Here is a 17,389-nt window from a genome sequence, read left to right as displayed (position 1 = left end):
AAGGAGGCATTATAACATCGGCACCAATTTTGATTGCCTTCTGTGTGGCCAACACGTTGAAGAAACGGTTGAGCACCTATTTTTTCTATGCACTTTCAGTCAGGACTGCTGGAGATCTCTTGGCTTCCACTGGAACATGTATGATCACAGACTTGCAATGATAAGCCATCAGAAAAACACGCAACCCCGCAAACTATGGATGGACATTTTCCTAACGTCAGCTTGGAGCTTATGGAAAGAGCGCAACAATCACCATTTCAGAAAGATCAAGCCTACTGTAGAAGCCTGGAAACAGAGGTTTAAGGTGGATTTTTCCAACCTTAGATATAGAGTGCAGCCCTCCAAAGTGCAATTTATTACTGCACTCTTAGACTCCATCCAATAGTTGCTTGCTAATACTTTGTAACTTTTGGGTGTAATCACCCCCACCTCCACCTGTATGTAACACCCAGATGTAATTGTATCCATATTACAAAGTAATATATATGCAGTAGGAGCCTTTCCTACTGTCTTCATAGTAAAAAAAAAACATTTCAGAAGAAAGTGCAGAGAGTTCAAGTTGTTGCCTAACAAAATGAAACTAGGCATGGCAAGGAAGGCGGCACTTGATATAATCCCTGAAGATGAAGCACAACAGTACAACCAGTTACGGAACTATGACCAAGAATTGAGAACGAACAACCCTGATAGCAAATTCACTGTCTGCACTACAAAGGTCAAGGAGAAGGATGATCTGCTTTGAAAGGACCATTTGGCATCACTGTACTGGTCCTATGATGCTTGCAAGAGAGGGTTTCTTAAGGGATGCAGGGCCAATAATATTTGTGGATGGCTACCACTTGAAGAGCAGGTACAAAGGCTACTTTCCTAGCCCAAAACTCGTAGTAGTAGTTATTCGCTCCTGGTGCTGGTGCTACTTCCCCTTTGTATCCCTAAATGAATCAGCCATAGAGAAAACAAGCAGCACCCGGAGTCGTAAAAGGGTAAATCAACGCTGCTCTCAGTTTAACAATTAAAGAGAAATTAAATGTAAGATTTAATCTACTTCCGGCAGCTACATATATACAAAAAAAAAAACAGTTCTGGCTTAAATAAGTGAAAGTTTTGCATTCGGTGGGAGTCTCTTAAGGAGAGGGCCTCTAACCATATCAAGAGCGGCACTATCTAGTCTAGGGGTTGGTTCCTCTGGATCCCAAGCATCAGTTAGCCTTTGAGCTGTATCTACAGTTACGGCCTCTATTGCAGGAGCATTTTCAACGGCATGCATGAGGAATTCAGCTTGGCCTCTTGCCCCTTTGAATCCTGTAACACGCATGTCCTTCAGATTCACATATTTATCTTCACACGGCGGTATTTCTTGTCTCGAAGGTCCATCGGTTGCAAACCACAAAGTATAAAGGCCATGAAACTGCATAAGTCATCAAGATTAGTAGGGTTTCTTGCTGCCACCTACATGCAAGTTGAAAATAATACCTTGCAAAGGAAAAGAAAAAACGATTGAGAATATTACTCACATGTACTTCCAACCTCTCAATGAATGGAGCAACCCTCAGAAAAGAAACCAAGTAGAGGATTTTGTCACTATCTTCATGATGTATAATCAAAAGTATCTGCGCATGCCTGAGGTGAGAAAACACCCGAGGGCTATTTAACGTCCACCGGCTCTGAAAGATAAAACAGCAAACGTTATTGCAAGATTAGTGGGACAAACTAAACCATAACTCGAATGTTGTCACAATATAAAATACCTCTAGCCGTTGCGTTCCAAGTTGCAATGTCAGGTTTTGTACATCTGGTAGCCCATTGAGGAGTGAAGCGGTAGCATGCTGAAAAACTGCACCGCGGAACCAAAATCTTACATTTTCCAGTTTAGTAGCATGATGGAGGGTAATAGGCCTGTATGGTCCATCATAAACAAAGGTGGAGAGATTTGGAGCATCGAACTCTATCTTGGTTATATCGCAGTGCACGACATGCAAGTACCGCAGGTGGGATAATGGCCGCCGAACCACCTTCATTTCATCCTTGAGATGGCATCTGAGTAAGCTCAGCCACTCAAGATTAACGCAACTGCACAAGACACTCTCGAGATCCTGCCTAGTGGTCTTGACTACATGAAGATGAAGCTTTCTTAGGTTTGGGAAACCTATGAAACTGGTAGGAGGTGGTTCGAAACGTACAAAGCTGAGTTGAAGACAGGCTAGGCAGGATACACTTTTGTTGTCTGTAAATTGTTCAAATGGGAATCTGTAATGATCCCCATATTCCGGGAAATTGTTAGGTGGCGCCAAATCAAAAGCTAGACTCTTTGTGTGGACTGACATAGCAAATCTAATCCAATTATTGAGGTAATCAACAAGCTTGCTCTCGAATATAAATTTAATCTCAAGTTGGTCAACAGCCCTGCCGCTGTGCTTGCGCAAAACCGCATTAACATGGTCGATGAACATCTGGGTGCGCTGAGGTTTCCCCTTCACATTCTTACTAATATCGTCGGCACCAAAGCTTAGTCTGGGGCAAGCTGTCCATGTACATCTCCAGTCACTCGACAAAACACTGGTCCGAACAGCCTCTTTTGCAGGTAATTTGGATAAAATTGTGCATAGTACATCCTTGAGCAAAAGGAGAAGACAAGTTTAAGTAGAGAAATCTATTTACCCTGAGGGTCAAGTTGAAAGGCAAAACTAACATACCTCTGGAAGGTCATGAAATTTAAGGCCAGGCCTTCCATTGCGATTCTTCGATGTCTGCTTGACATGGGCATCCTTCTCTGCTGTTATTCTACTCGTCAGATAGTTCCCCATTCCAGTGCTGAAAAGAACATCGAGGAACGTTGGAGAACAAGAGGGGGTTAATAAGGACTTGAGATAATAATGCAAGTATGCGTAAACTGAATTTTGTCTGAAACTAGAATCAGTAAGTCGCGTGGCGTGCATCAGAAAAATCGCATCTTTACTAGCTCTGCCGCCCGTAACTAAAAAAAAGGTGGGGGCGCAGCGGGGCAAAGAGGAAAGTAATACTAGGATTAGAGAGCAGAGGCAACCTGCGAAGCGGAGGTGCCGGCCGGCGGTGGCGGCGGCTCCCTCTTATTCCCCACTCGCCGCGGAGGCAGAGATCTGGGGGGAGCAACCCACGATATTGGTTTCCAGGATTAGGACCAAAACCCTGACGGGAGGTGGGTAGGCCGGAGAGGCGACGAGCGGCGAGCGGCGAAGGCGCGGTTGCGAAGGTCGAAAGTGGACGGGCAGCGAGGTCGGAACGCAGGGACGGACAGGCAAGAAACAGAGCCCTCCCAGCGGGCGTCCTTTTATCTGTGCAGCCAGCCCCATATCTGGCCTCCGTATTCGGAAATGACGTTGACTTTTACTAATTTGCCTCCGTATCTGATTCGCGCCCAATGCTTATTACGCCGGGTCGGACCAGCATCGCACGGTCCCGTCGTGCCTCGGGCTCGGACCTGTCGGCCCGGCAACCTTGTTTTCTTTCTTTAATGATCCAGCAAACTGCTGAAAAAAGCCCGTGCGTGCGTTGCAACGGAACAAAAAACATAACGCACGCTCCTAACCCAACAACCATCACTCAAGACCACAATAGGTCTATCTTCTTTATTTTAGCAACACATCATATTTGTGTTGCCGCTTATTCACCTTCTCACCCTCGTCGGCGATGGCCTCAGTGTTCACACAAAGCAAAATGTGTTTGAATATGCTTAATCCTAAGAGCATCTCCAGCCGTTGCCCCCCCCCCCCCAGGAGGCATAAAAATCGCTGCCTGGGGGCGAGCCGGCGGCAAAATCGGCTCTGGGGGCGGTTGGGCACCCAGTCGTCGCCCCCGGCGCCGATTTCGGCCCATTATTCGGCCCACTTTCGTCGAAAAATGGCCCGATATCGGCGCGAGTCGGCCCATATTCGACGCGGTTCGGCGTGAATTCTCCATAAATAATTGTTTTGCCTCCATAGTTCATCACAGAAAATCAATAGAAATCAAATAGTTCAACAACAAATAGTTCAATACAAATTATATAGTTCAACAAATAAAAACTCATATTTCATCACACGTTGTTCCCGGCGTCGCCCTTGAGCCTCCATAGGTGCTCCACCAGATCATGTTGCAGTTGTTGATGCACCTGTGGGTCTCGGATCTCCTGACGCATATTGAGGTAGGCAGTTCAGGTTGCCGGTAGCTGGTGATCAACTTGGGCAAGAGGACCCTGTCTGTAATATGGTTCTGTGTCAAACACTGGCTCTTCCTGCTCGCTCTCAATGATCATGATGTGCAAGATGACACAGCAAGTCATGATCTCCCACATTTGATCTTTCGACCAGGTCTCAGCAGGGTACTGGACAACAGCAAATCGAGATTGGAGCACACCAAAATGCCCGCTCGACATCCTTCCTGCAAACCTCCTGAACCTTCGCAAAGAAGGTGTTCTTGCCTCCTGGCATAGGGTTTGAGATAGTCTTCACAAATGTCGACCATCTCGGATAGATGCCATCAGCTAGGTAGTACCCCTTGTTGTAGTGCCGCCCATTGACCTCGAAGTTCACCGGAGGAGAATGACCTTCAACAAGCTTGGCAAAGACAGGGGAGCACTGCAGGACGTTGATGTCACTGTGAGTTCCTGGCATCCCAAAAAAAGAGTGCCAAATCCAGAGGTCCTATGTGGCCACTGCCTCAAGTACCACACTGCAACCGCCTTTGGCGCCTTTGTACAACCCCTGCCAAGAAAATGGACAGTTCTTCCATTTCCAATGCATGCAGCCGATGCTTCAAGCACCCCAGGAAATCCTCTTGCTGCATTCTGTGCTAGGATCCGAGCAATGTCTTCAGCATTGGGTCGCAAGTATTGCGGTCCAAACACTGCCACCACCGCCCTGCATAATTTGTAGAAACACTCAATGGTCGTGGACTCGCCCATGCGCCCATAGTCGTCGGGTGAATCACCGGGAGCTCTGTATGCAAGCATCCTCATAGCTGTCGTGCACTTCTGGATTGAGGTGAATCCAAGTGTGCCGGTGCAATCCTTCTTGCACTTGAAGTTGCTGTCGAGCTCCCGGATGGAATTCACAATCCTGAGGAAAAGCTTTCGGCTCATCCGATAACGGTGCCGAAATGTTTTCTCGCCATGCAATGGAGCGTCGGCGAAGTAGTCGGAGTAGAGTATGCAGTAGCCTTCCAGACGATGCCGGTTCTTTGCTTTCACCCGCCCCGACGCCGAGCCACCTCGCCGCGGCTTTTCATTGCTCCCAAGCAGGCCGGCGAGGGCGGCGAGCACCATGAGATGTTCCTGCTCCTGGATGTCGGCTTCGGCTTCCTCCTCCAGCAACGCCGCGAGCGCCTCCTCGTCGTCCGAGTCCATCGCCGGGTCGGGCAGACAAATCGCCGAACACCCTGCGGGCGAGGTGGGCGCACACCCGCCGGTGTAAAGCCCATGCGCGGCCGGAACGCCGGAAAAGTCGCCCAGACGACGGTGGAGAGGCTGCCTCTGTGAAACCTCTTCTCTTTTCCGGTGGGGAATGGCCTATCTAGCCGTGGTGGGTGGTGGACGGCGCCAGGATCGGCAGGGCGGCGGCCGAGCGCGGGGGGTCGGAGGCGAATCTGGACGGTCGGCTTGACTTTTCGCCTGGCAGTGTGGCCCCAGGTGCGCTTTTCCCTTGCGACGGAGCCCCCGAGCGCCCCCAATGCACCGGGCCCAAAAACGGGCCGAGCTGGCAAAATTCGGCGTCTTGGGGGCGCGACTGGGGCGTTTTTTGGGCGCCGACGTGGAAAAATCGCCTGGGGAGGGCCTGTTGGGGGCGCGGCTGGAGATGCTCTAAGGCGTCTCTCTCTCCCTCTCTCCTCCCTCTCCCTCTCTCTCTCGATTTCTCTCACTCTCGCGATGAGAAATCTGTTGTTTTCCCCTGGGACGTTTTTCAGAGGTATGCATGTGTTGTTATCGATGTTTTTTTTCCTATATGGTTATAATGGGGTGCTTATTTGCAATCCGGATCGCCGCCGGTACGAAAGAAAAATGGATCGTGCGCTATAAATTATAAGTTTGCTTCCAAAACAATATTTAAAAAATATTTAACATGTGAAATTAACATCATATTCAGATTCCACACATTTTTAATCAAATTTCATATACATAACATGTTAAAATCAGAGTTACGGTCTAAAAGATACGGATAATTTAGAAAATCATTTGTTTGACTTAAATATCTTCTATTTAAAAATACCTAACAGGTAAAATTAATCTCATATTCATATTTTACATATTTTTCTAATCAAAATTCATATATAACATGTTCAAATCAGAGTTACGGTTTAAAAGATATGGATGATTTAGAAAAGCATTTGACTTAAATATGATGCGCGGATGAATTACCTAAAAGGTCAGGGGGTTTTCAAAAATGTAAAATAACAGTTCGGGTGTGACTTAAATCCGACGGCGGGTTGATTTCAAGAAAACACAGGGGCTTTTGTGTAAAATACGAAAAAAAAATCGTCCTTACTTAAAACAGGACTGCGGGTTGAATTCTCTGAAACAGAGAGACTTTTCTACAAAATGCCATGACAGACGACTAGAAACCCAATTTTATTTATTATTAGGTAAAGTTAGATTAGATTTAGCAGAAAGGGGTAGTAGAACAGCACGAGAAGGATCTGAAGATCAAAGAAAAAGAGAAAACGACAATCCTATTGTCTGCAAAACAACATTGTACTTACAAGGCGGAACGCCATCCACCCGCATCGGCAGCTCTGACCCAGACAGAGAACTACAGAGAACACAACAAGGCTGGCGTCCCGAAAGATCGCTGAGCGGACCACCTGTCGCCCGTCATCGTACACCATCGGTGCCCCACATCGCAGCTTCGACTTCACAGTAACAAGCAGCCGAGGTAATCTTATGGACAGGTCGGAGAAGAGCCAACTACCACGACCAATGCCACGCCTTCGACAATGGTCCCCACCTTCATCGTTGTCACATAAGCAAAACCGCTCTCATTGCCGGACGGACACGTCCAAGCAACACTCGCTCGGGCCGGTAAGGAGCTCCTGGAACAATGCCTCAAGAGATGCGAAGCACGTCTCTATCATCGTTTGATCCCAGGGGATCCAAGGGTTTCCATCGAGCATCCTTGCATAGTGAAGCGAGCAGGAATGCCTCAGCGACGCCTTCGAGAAGGAAGCAACACGAGCAGGCGTCACCATCGCCTGCCCGGCCCAAAAACCAGCAGCAAGGTCTTCACCTGACGCTACACCTCCAACCACCAACCCAAGCCAAAGCACCACCACAGGAGCCAGATCCAACCATGACAGGTCAGATCCGACACCCCGTTAGATCAGCGGCGGATTTAGGAACTAAAGTTAGTTAGGGCAAACATTTATGACTCATTTGGTTGCACGAGTTCCTCGGAGATCCCAACCTTTTCTAGAGTCCGAAAGCCACGTGGAACCTCTAGAGGGGAATCAACGCCACATAGGGCAGACCAGCATGAACCCCCCTCTTTCCCAGGTAGAGGTTCCACGCCTCTGCACTCATGGAAAATTTTCCCATGTCATCTCCATTGTGATGCCTCCTTGTGAAGGACAACCTCTGTTCCCTATGTCCCTACCACCCGCTCGCCATTCCCTGAATTTATGTTCCTCTTCATCTTCTTCTCGCTCATGGTTCTTCAGCGGGAGACCGATCCATACCATCAAGATGCAATTGGTGTTGCGCTTACATTATATCCGCTATGATTTTGCTTGTCGCGTCATGTGCTCTTGCTAGATGCAAGTTAGTGTCGTGAATTCAGTTTTCATAAAACACACCCGTAACCACCAAATGACCATTCAAGCATAGGAGAACTCCCATGTGCTCTTCACCTAGCCACGAAAGTTAAACCCATTTTTTCACAGTGTAGTACAAAAACAGTACATATCTTAAGTTTTTCCCTAGCCTACAACATGATTGTAGCTAACACACTCTTTAAAAGGAGAGAATCACATCGGGTGACTTTCAGTAGTGGCTAACAATCTAGCCAGATCGATTCTGTCCTCTCTAGAAGAGAAGACAATCGTGCTTCCCTACATTGTAAGGTGATACGTGAAGAGAGTATTGCTCCTCATCATAGCTTGTGTGCTTGTGGTGGCTGACTTCCGCTTTTGGATTCGTGTCCAGCAGGATAAGCGTGTCAGTCACTAGAACGAAGAGGTGAATGATAACCCACAAGTATAGGGAATCGCGACAATTTTCGAGGGTAGAGTATTCAACCCAAATTTATTGATTCGACATAAGGGGAGCCAAAGAATATTCTCAAGTATTAGCAGCTGAGTTGTCAATTCAACCACACCTGAAAGACTAAATATCTGCAGCAAAGTATTTAGTAGCAAAGTAGTATGGAAGTAACAGTAACGGTAGCAAAAGTAGCAGTAGCAGTTTTGTAGCAATCATAACAGTAGCAACGGAGAAGTAACTAAGCAAAGGTCAATATGTGAAAAGCTCGTAGGCAATGGATCAATGATGGATAATTATGTCAGATGTAATTCATCATGCAATAGTTATAACATAGGGTGACACAGAACTAGCTCCAGTTCATCAATATAAGGTAGGCATGTATTCCGAATATAGTCATATGTGCTTATGGAAAAGAACTTGCATGACATCTTTTGTCCTACCCTCCCGTGGCAGCGGGGTCCTAATGGAAACTAAGGGATATTAAGGTATCATTTTAATAGAGTACCAGACCAAAGCATTAGCACTTAGTGAATACATGAACTCCTCAAACTACGGTCATCACCAGGAAGTGTCCCGACTATTGTCACTCCGGGGTTTGCCGGATCATAACACGTAGTAGGTGACTATAACTTGCAAGATAGGATCAATAACTCACATATATTCATGAAACATAATAGGTTCAGATCTGAAATCATGGCACTCGGGCCCTAGTGACAAGCATTAAACATGGCAAAGTCATAGCAACATCAATCTTAGAACATAATGGATACTAGGGATCAAACCCTAACAAAACTAACTCGATTACATGGTAAATCTCATCCAACCGATCACCGTCCAGCAAGCCTACGATGGGATTACTCACGCACGGCGGTGAGCACCATGAAATTGGTGATGGGGGATGGTTGATGATGACGATGGCGACGGATTCCCCTCTCCGGAGCCCCGAACGGACTCCAGATCAGCCCCCCGAGGAAGAACAGGGCTTGGCGGTGGTTCTGTATCGTAAAACGCGATGAATCCTTCTCTTTGATTATTTTCTCCCCGAACATGAATATATGGAGTTGGAGTTTAGGTCGGTGGAGGTCCAGGGGGCCACGAGGCAGGGGGCGCGCCCCCGCCCTTGTGGCCAGGGTGTGGGCCCCCTTCTGTTGATTCTTTCACCAGTATTTTTTTATTAATTCCAAAACATGACTCCGTGAAGTTTCAGGTCATTCCGAGAACTTTTATTTCTATACAAAAATAACACCATGGCAATTCTGCTGAAAACAACGCCAGTCCGGGTTAGTTCCATTCAAATCATGCAAATTAGAGTCCAAAACAAGGGCAAAAGTTTTTGGAAAAGTAGATACGTTGGAGACGTATCAACTCCCCCAAGCTTAAACCTTTGCTTGTCCTCAAGCAATTCAGTTGACAAATTGAAAGTGATAAAGAAAAACTTTTACAAACTCTGTTTGATCTTGTTGTTGCAAATATGTAAAGCCAGCATTCAAGTTTTCAGCAAAGATCATGAACTAACCATATTCACAATAACATTAGGTCTCATGTTTACTCATATAAATGGCATAATCAACTAGTGAGAAATAATAATAAATCTTGGATGACAACACTTTCCCAAAACAATCATGATATGATATAACAAGATGGTATCTCACTAGCCCTTTCTGAGACCACAAAACATAAATGCAGAGCACCCCTAAAGATCAAGGACTGACTAGACATTGTAATTCATGGCAAAAGAGATCCAGTCACAGTCATACTCAATGTAAATTAATAACAATGCATACAAATAACAGTGGTGCTCTCCAATTGGTGCCTTTTATAAGAGGATGATGAGTCAACATAAAAGTAAATAGATAGCCCCTTCACAGAGGGAAGCAGGGATTTGCAGAGGTGCCAGAGCTTGAGTTTTGAAACAGAGATAAATAATATTTTGAGCGGCATACTTTTCATTGTCAACATAAAAACCAAGAGATCTCGATATCTTCCATGCTACATACATTATAGGCAGTTCCCAAATAGAATGGTAAAGTTTATACTCCCCCACCACCAATAAGCACATTCCACGGCTGGTCCGAAACAACAGGTACCGTCCAACTATCAACAATCCTGGGGGAGTTTTGTTTGCAATTATTTTGATTTGATTTGAGCATGAGACTGGGCATCCTGGTTACCGGCCATTTTCTCGTGAATGATGAGCGGAGTCCACTCATCGTGAGAATAACCCACCTAGAATGGAAGATATAGACAGCCCTAGTTGATACATGAGCTATTCGAGCATACAAAATAGAATTTCATTTGAAGGTTTAGAGTTTGGCAGATACAAATTTACTTGGAACGACAGCTAAATACCGCATATAGGAAGGTATGGTGGACTCATATGGAATAACTTTGGGGTTTATGGAAGTGGATGCACAAGTAGTATTCCCGCTTAGTACAGGTGAAGGCTAGAAAGAGACTGGGAAGCGACCAACTAGAGAGTGACACAGTCATAAACATGCATTAGGATTAACCAACAATGAGTGCAAGCATGAGTAGGATATAAATCACCATGAACATAAATATCGTGGAGGCTATGTTGATTCTGTTTTAACTACATGCGTGAACATATGCCAAGTCAAGCCACTCGAGGAGGATACCACCTTGTCATACTACATCACAACCATTTTAATAGCATGTTGGCACGTGATGTCTACTACACAACCTTCTTCTTGTAGACGTTGTTGGGCCTCCATGTGCAGAGGTTTGTAGGACAGTAGCAAATTTCCCTCAAGTGGATGACCTAAGGTTTATCAGTCCGTGGGAGGCGTAGGTTGAAGATGGTCTCTCTCAAACAACCCTGCAACCAAATAACAAAGAGTCTCTTGTGTCCCCAACACACCCAATACAATGGTAAATTGTATAGGTGCACTAGTTCGGCGAAGAGATGGTGATACAAGTGCAATATGGATGGTAGATATAGGTATTTGTAATATTAAAATATAAAAACAACTAGGTAGCAAGTGATAAAAGTGAGCGTAAACGGTATTGCAATGCTAGGAAACAAGGCCTAGGGTTCATACTTTCACTAGTGCAAGTTCTCTCAACAATAATAACATAATTGGATCATATAACTATCCCTCAACATGCAACAAAGAGTCACTCCAAAGCCACTAATAGCGGAGAACAAACGAAGAGATTATGGTAGGGTACGAAACCACCTCAAAGTTATCATTTCTGATCGATCTATTCAAGAGTCCGTAGTAAAATAACACGAAGCTATTATTTCCGTTTGATCTATCATAGAGTTCGTACTAGAATAACACCTTAAGACACAAATCAACCAAAACCCTAATGTCACCTAGATACTCCAATGTCACCTCAAGTATCCGCGGGTATGATTATACGATATGTGCTACCTCTTGAGCACTGCGTTGGTTTTCCCTTGAAGAGGAAAGGGTGATGCAGTAAAGTAGCATAAGTATTTCCCTCAGTTTTTGAGAACCAAGGTATCAATCCAGTAGGAGACCATGCTCGAGTCCCACACACCTACACAAACAATTAAGAACCTCGCAACCAACGCGATAAAGGGGTTGTCAATCCCTTCACGGTCACAGACGAGAGTGAGATCTGATAGATATGATAAGATAATATTTTTGATATTTTTATGATAAAGAGTAAATAAAGATGCAAAGTAAAATAAACGGCGCCAGAAATAGCTTGTTGTCGGGAGATTAATATGATAGAAAATAGACCCGGGGGCCATAGGTTTCACTAGTGGCTTCTCTCAAAATAGCATAAGTATTACGGTGGGTAAACGAATTACTGTCGAGCAATTGATAGAATTGAGCATAGTTATGAGAATATCTAGGTATGATCATGTATATAGGCATCACGTCCGTGACAAGTAGACTGAAACGATTCTACATATACTACTATTACTCCACACATCGACCGCTATCCAGCATGCATCTAGAGTATTAAGTTCATAAGAACAGAGTAATGCTTTAAGTAAGATGACATGATGTAGAGGGATAAACTCATGCAATATGATATAAACCCCATCTTTTTATCCTCGATGGCAACAATACAAAACGTGCCTTGTTGCCCTTGCTGTCACTGGGAAAGGACACCGCAAGATTGAACCCAAAGCTAAGCACTTCTCCCATTGCAAGAAAGATCAATCTAGTAGGCCAAACCAAACTAATAATTCGAAGAGACTTGCAAAGATAACCAATCATACATAAAAGAATTCAGATAAAATTCAAATATTGTTCATAGATAATCTTGATCATAAACCCACAATTCATCGGATCTCCACAAACACACCGCAAAAGAAGATTACATTGAATAGATCTCCAAGAAGATCAAGGAGAACTTTGTATTGAGATCCAAAGAGAGAGCAGAAGCCATCTAGCTAATAACTATGGACCCGAAGGTCTGAGGAAAACTACTCACACATCATCGGAGAGGCTATGGTGTTGATGTAGAAGCCCTCCGTGATCAATGCCCCCTCCGACGGAGCGCCGGAAAAGGCCCCAAGATGGGATCTCACGGGTACAGAAGGTTGCGGCGGTGGAAATAGGGTTTTGGCTCCGTATATGATGTTTCCAGGGTATATGGGTATATATAGGAGGAAGAAGTACGTCAGTGGAGCAACGAGGGGCCCACGAGGGTGGAGGGCGCGACCCCTGCCTCGTGCCTTCCTCGTTGATTGCTTTACGTAGACTCCAAGTCCTCTGGATCACGTTTGTTCCAAAAATCATGTTCCCAAAGGTTTCATTCCATTTGGACTCCATTTGATATTCTTTTTCTGCGAAACACTGGAATAGGCAAAAAAACAGCAATTTGGGCTAGGCCTCCGGTTAATAGGTTAGTCCCAAAAATAATATAAAAGTGTATAATAAAGCCCATTACACATCCAAAACAGAACATAATATAGCATGGAACAATAAAAAATTATAGATACGTTGGAGACGTATCAAGCATCCCCAAGCTTAATTCCTGCTCGTCCTCGAGTAGGTAAATGATAAAAACAGATTTTTTGATGTGGAATGCTACCTAGCATAATTTTCAATGTAATTCTCTTATTTGTGGATGGATATTCAGATCTGAAAGATTCAAGACGAAAGTTTAATATTGACATAAAAATAATAATACTTCAAGCATACTAACTAAGCAATTATGTCTTCTCAAAATAACATGGCCAAAGAAAGTTATCCCTACAAAATCATATAGTCTGGATATGTTCTATCTTCACCACACAAAATATTTAAATCATGCACAACCTCGATGACAAGCCAAGCAATTGTTTCATACTTTTGGTGTTCTCAAACTTTTTCAATCTTCACGCAATACATGAGCGTGAGCCATGGACATAGCACTATATGTGGAATAGATGGTGATTGTGGAGAAGAAAAAAAGGAGAAGATAGTCTCACATCAACTAGGCGTATCAACGGGCTATGGAGATGCCCATTAATAGATATCAATGCGAGTGAGTAGGGATTGCCATGTAGCGGATGCACTAGAGCTATAAGTATATGAAAGCTCAACAAAAGAAACTAAGTGGGTGTGCATCCAACTCGCTTGCTCATGAAGACCTAGGGCATTTTGAGGAAGCCCATCATTGGAATATACAAGCCAAGTTCTATAATGAAAAATTCCCACTAGTATATGAAAGTGATATCATAGGAGACTCTCTATCATGAAGATCATGGTGCTACTTTGAAGCACAAGTGTGGAAAAAGGATAGTAGCATTGTCCCTTCTCTCTTTTTCTCTCATTATTTTTGGCATTCTCCTTTTTTTATATGGCCTTTCTTTTTTTTCGTCCGGAGTCTCATCCCGGCTTGTGGGGGAATCATAGTCTCCATCATCCTTTCCTCACTTGGGACAATGCTCTAATAATGATGATCATCACACTTTTATTTACTTACAACTCAAGAATTACAACTCAATACTTAGAACAAAATATGACTCTATGTGAATGCCTCCGGCGGTGTACCGGGATATGCAATGAATCAAGAGTGACATGTATGAAAGAATCATGAACGGTGGCTTTGCCACAAATACGATGCCAACTACATGATCACGCAAAGCAAATATGACAATGATGAAGCGTGTCATAGTAAACGAAACGGTGGTAAGTTGCATGGCAATATATCTCGGAATGGCTATGGAAATGCCATGATAGGTAGGTATGGTGGCTGTTTTGAGGAAGGTATATGGTGGGTGTATGATACCGGCGAAAAGTGCGCGGTATTAGAGAGGCTAGCAATGGTGGAAGGATGAGAGTGCGTATAATCCATGGACTCAACATTAGTCATAAAGAACTCATATACTTGTTGCAAAAATCTACAAGTTATCAAAGCAAAGTATTACGCGCATGCTCCTAGGGGGATAGATTGGTAGGAAAAGACCATCGCTCGTCCCCGACCGCCACTCATAAGGAAGACAATCAATAAATAAATCATGCTCCGACTTCATCACATAACGGTTCACCATACGTGCATGCTACGGGAATCACAAACTTTAACACAAGTATTTCTCAAATTCATAACCACTCAACTAGCATGACTCTAATATCACCATCTTCATATCTCAAAACAATTATCAAGCATCAAACTTCTCATAGTATTCAACACACTCATAAGAATTTTTTTACTAATCTTGGATGCCTATTATATTAGGACTAATTTTTATGATTAAAGCAAATTACCATGCTGTTTTGTAGGACTCTCAAAATAATATAAGTGAAGCATGAGAGAACAAAAGTTTCTATAAAACAAATCCACCACCGTGCTCTAAAAGATATAAGTGAAGCACTAGAGCAAAAACTATATAGCTCAAAAGATATAAGTGAAGCACATAGAGTATTCTAATAAATTCCGAATCATGTGTGTCTCTCTCAAAAGGTGTGTACAGCAAGGATGATTGTGGTAAACTAAAAAGCAAAGACTCAAATCATACAAGACGCTCCAAGCAAAACACATATCATGTGGTGAATAAAAATATAGCTCCAAGTAAAGTTACCGATGGACGAAGACGAAAGAGGGGATGCCTTCCGGGGCATCCCCAAGCTTTGGCTTTTTGGTGTCCTTAGATTACCTTGGGGTGCCATGGGCATCCCCAAGCTTAGGCTCTTGCCACTCCTTGTTCCATAATCCATCAAATCTTTACCCAAAACTTGAAAACTTCACAACACAAAACTCAACAGAAAATCTCGTGAGCTCCGTTAGCGAAAGAAAAGAAAACACCACTTCAAGGTACTGTATTGAACTCATTCTTTATTTATATTGGTGTTAAACCTACTGTATTCCAAATTCGCTATGGTTTATAAACTCTTTTACTAGCCATAGATTCATCAAAATAAGCAAACAACACGCGAAAAACAGAATCTGTCAAAAACAGAACAGTCTGTAGTAATCTGTAACTAACGCAAACTTCTGGAACTCAAAAAACTCTACCAAAATAGGAAGACCTAGACAATTTGTTTATTGATCTTCTGAAATTGGAATCAATATTTTATCACGTTCTGGTGATTTTAAACAATTGTTTTCGTGAACAGAAAGTTTCTGGAATTTTCAGCAAGATCAAATAACTATCATCCAAGAAGATCCTATAGGTTTAACTTGGCACAAACACTAATTAAAACATAAAAACAAATCTAACCAGAGGCTAGATCAAAGATTTATTCCTAAACAGAAGCAAAAGGCGAAAAACTAAAATAAAATTGGGTTGCCTCCCAACAAGCGCTATCGTTTAACGCCCTTAGCTAGGCATAAAAGCAAGGATAGATGTAGGTATTGCCATCTTTGGTAGGCAATCCATAAGTAGCTCTCATAATAGATTCATATGGTAATTTTATTTTCTTTCTAGGAAAGTGTTCCATACCTTTCCTTAATGGAAATTGGAATCTAATATTCCCTTCCTTCATATCAATAATTGCACCAATCGTTCTAAGGAAAGGTCTACCAAGAATAATAGGACATGAAGGATTGCAATCTATGTCAAGAACAATGAAATCTACGGGCACATAGTTCCTATTTGGAACAATAAGAACATCATTAATTCTTCCCATAAGTTTCTTAATAGTGGAACCCGCAAGGTGCAAGTTTAAAGAACAATCATCAAATTCATGGAATCCTAGCAAATCACACAAGGCTTTTAGAATCGTGGAAACACTAGCACCCAAATCACACAAAGCATAGCATTCATGATCTTTAATTCTAATTTTAATAGTAGGTTCCCACTCATCATAAATTTTTCTAGGGATAGAAACTTCCAACTCAAGTTTTTCTTCATAAGATTGCATCAAAGCATTAATGATATGTTTAGTAAAAGCTTTATTTTGACTATAAGCATGAGGAGAATTTAGCACGGATTGCAACAAGGAAATACAATCTATCAAAGAGCAATTATCATAATTAAAATCCTTGAAATCCAAAATAGTGGGTTCATTAATATCTAAAGTTTTGACCTCTTCAATCCCACTTTTACTAGTTTTTGCATCAAGATCTAAAAACTCCGAATTTTTGGGACGCCTTCTAGGTAAAGGTGACTTATCTCCAGTCCCATCATTATCAAGATTCATATTGCAAAACAAAGATTTAATAGGAGACACATCAATAACTTTTATATCTTCATCTTTATTTTCACAAAAAATTTCTGGCTTAGCGGCCATCTTATTAACTAAGGTGGCCTGCTTATCCAAAACTTTAGCTATTAATTTTTCGAGATGAGCAATCTGAGATTTCAAACCATAAAATTATTTAGACATATCATCGAGCTCTTTATTCATATAACCATAAAGCTTTTTTGTTCCTTAAGCTTGTTCCTAAAGAAATTATTATGCTCAAATTGTAAAGTCATAAAACTCCTGACGTTGCTTTCGATCTCTTCTAACCTTTTAAGGTGAAGATCACCAAATCTAGGTAGAGCCATTGTGACAAGCAAGCAATCCAACACACAAGCAAACAAGAAACAAGCGAAAAAGAAGCGAACGGAAAAAGAGAGGGCGAATAAAACGGCAAGGGTGAAGTGGGGGAGAGGAAAACGAGAGGCAAATGGCAAATAATGTAATGTGAGGGGTAAGAGTTTGTGATGGGTACTTGGTATGTCTTGACTCATGCGTAGACTCCCCGGCAACGGCGCCAGAAATCCTTCTTGCTACCTCTTGAGCACTGCGTTGGTTTTCCCTTGAAGAGGAA

General features: G+C 43.1%; 1 protein-coding gene across 1 annotated transcript; it reads right to left on the bottom strand.

Annotated features, from left to right (window-relative positions):
* Positions 1 to 976: 976 nt before the first annotated feature.
* On the bottom strand, positions 977 to 3,305 carry LOC123124200 (F-box/FBD/LRR-repeat protein At1g13570). Its single transcript, XM_044544861.1, has 5 exons — positions 3,044 to 3,305; positions 2,694 to 2,811; positions 1,749 to 2,612; positions 1,515 to 1,664; positions 977 to 1,408 (listed from the first exon to the last, which is right to left on the bottom strand). Exons 2-5 carry the CDS (start codon positions 2,802 to 2,804, stop codon positions 1,088 to 1,090), a joined length of 1,446 nt encoding a protein of 481 aa, XP_044400796.1. The 5' UTR covers positions 2,805 to 2,811; positions 3,044 to 3,305; the 3' UTR covers positions 977 to 1,087.
* Positions 3,306 to 17,389: the final 14,084 nt, after the last annotated feature.

This window comes from Triticum aestivum, chromosome 5D (genome assembly GCF_018294505.1).
Source record: "Triticum aestivum cultivar Chinese Spring chromosome 5D, IWGSC CS RefSeq v2.1, whole genome shotgun sequence".
In the NCBI taxonomy this organism is placed as follows: Eukaryota; Viridiplantae; Streptophyta; class Magnoliopsida; order Poales; family Poaceae; genus Triticum; species Triticum aestivum.
This window is presented reverse-complemented; position numbering and strand designations above follow the sequence as displayed.

Coding starts and splice junctions, on each gene's coding strand:
- LOC123124200 (XM_044544861.1), bottom strand. CDS start 2,804: ATGGGGAACTATCTGACGAGTAGAATAACAGCAGAGAAGGATGCCCAT. Junction 1,665..1,748: donor TTGGAACGCAACGGCTAGAG/GTATTTTATATT, acceptor TTTATCTTTCAG/AGCCGGTGGACGTTAAATAG. Junction 1,409..1,514: donor TTGAGAGGTTGGAAGTACAT/GTGAGTAATATT, acceptor TGACTTATGCAG/TTTCATGGCCTTTATACTTT.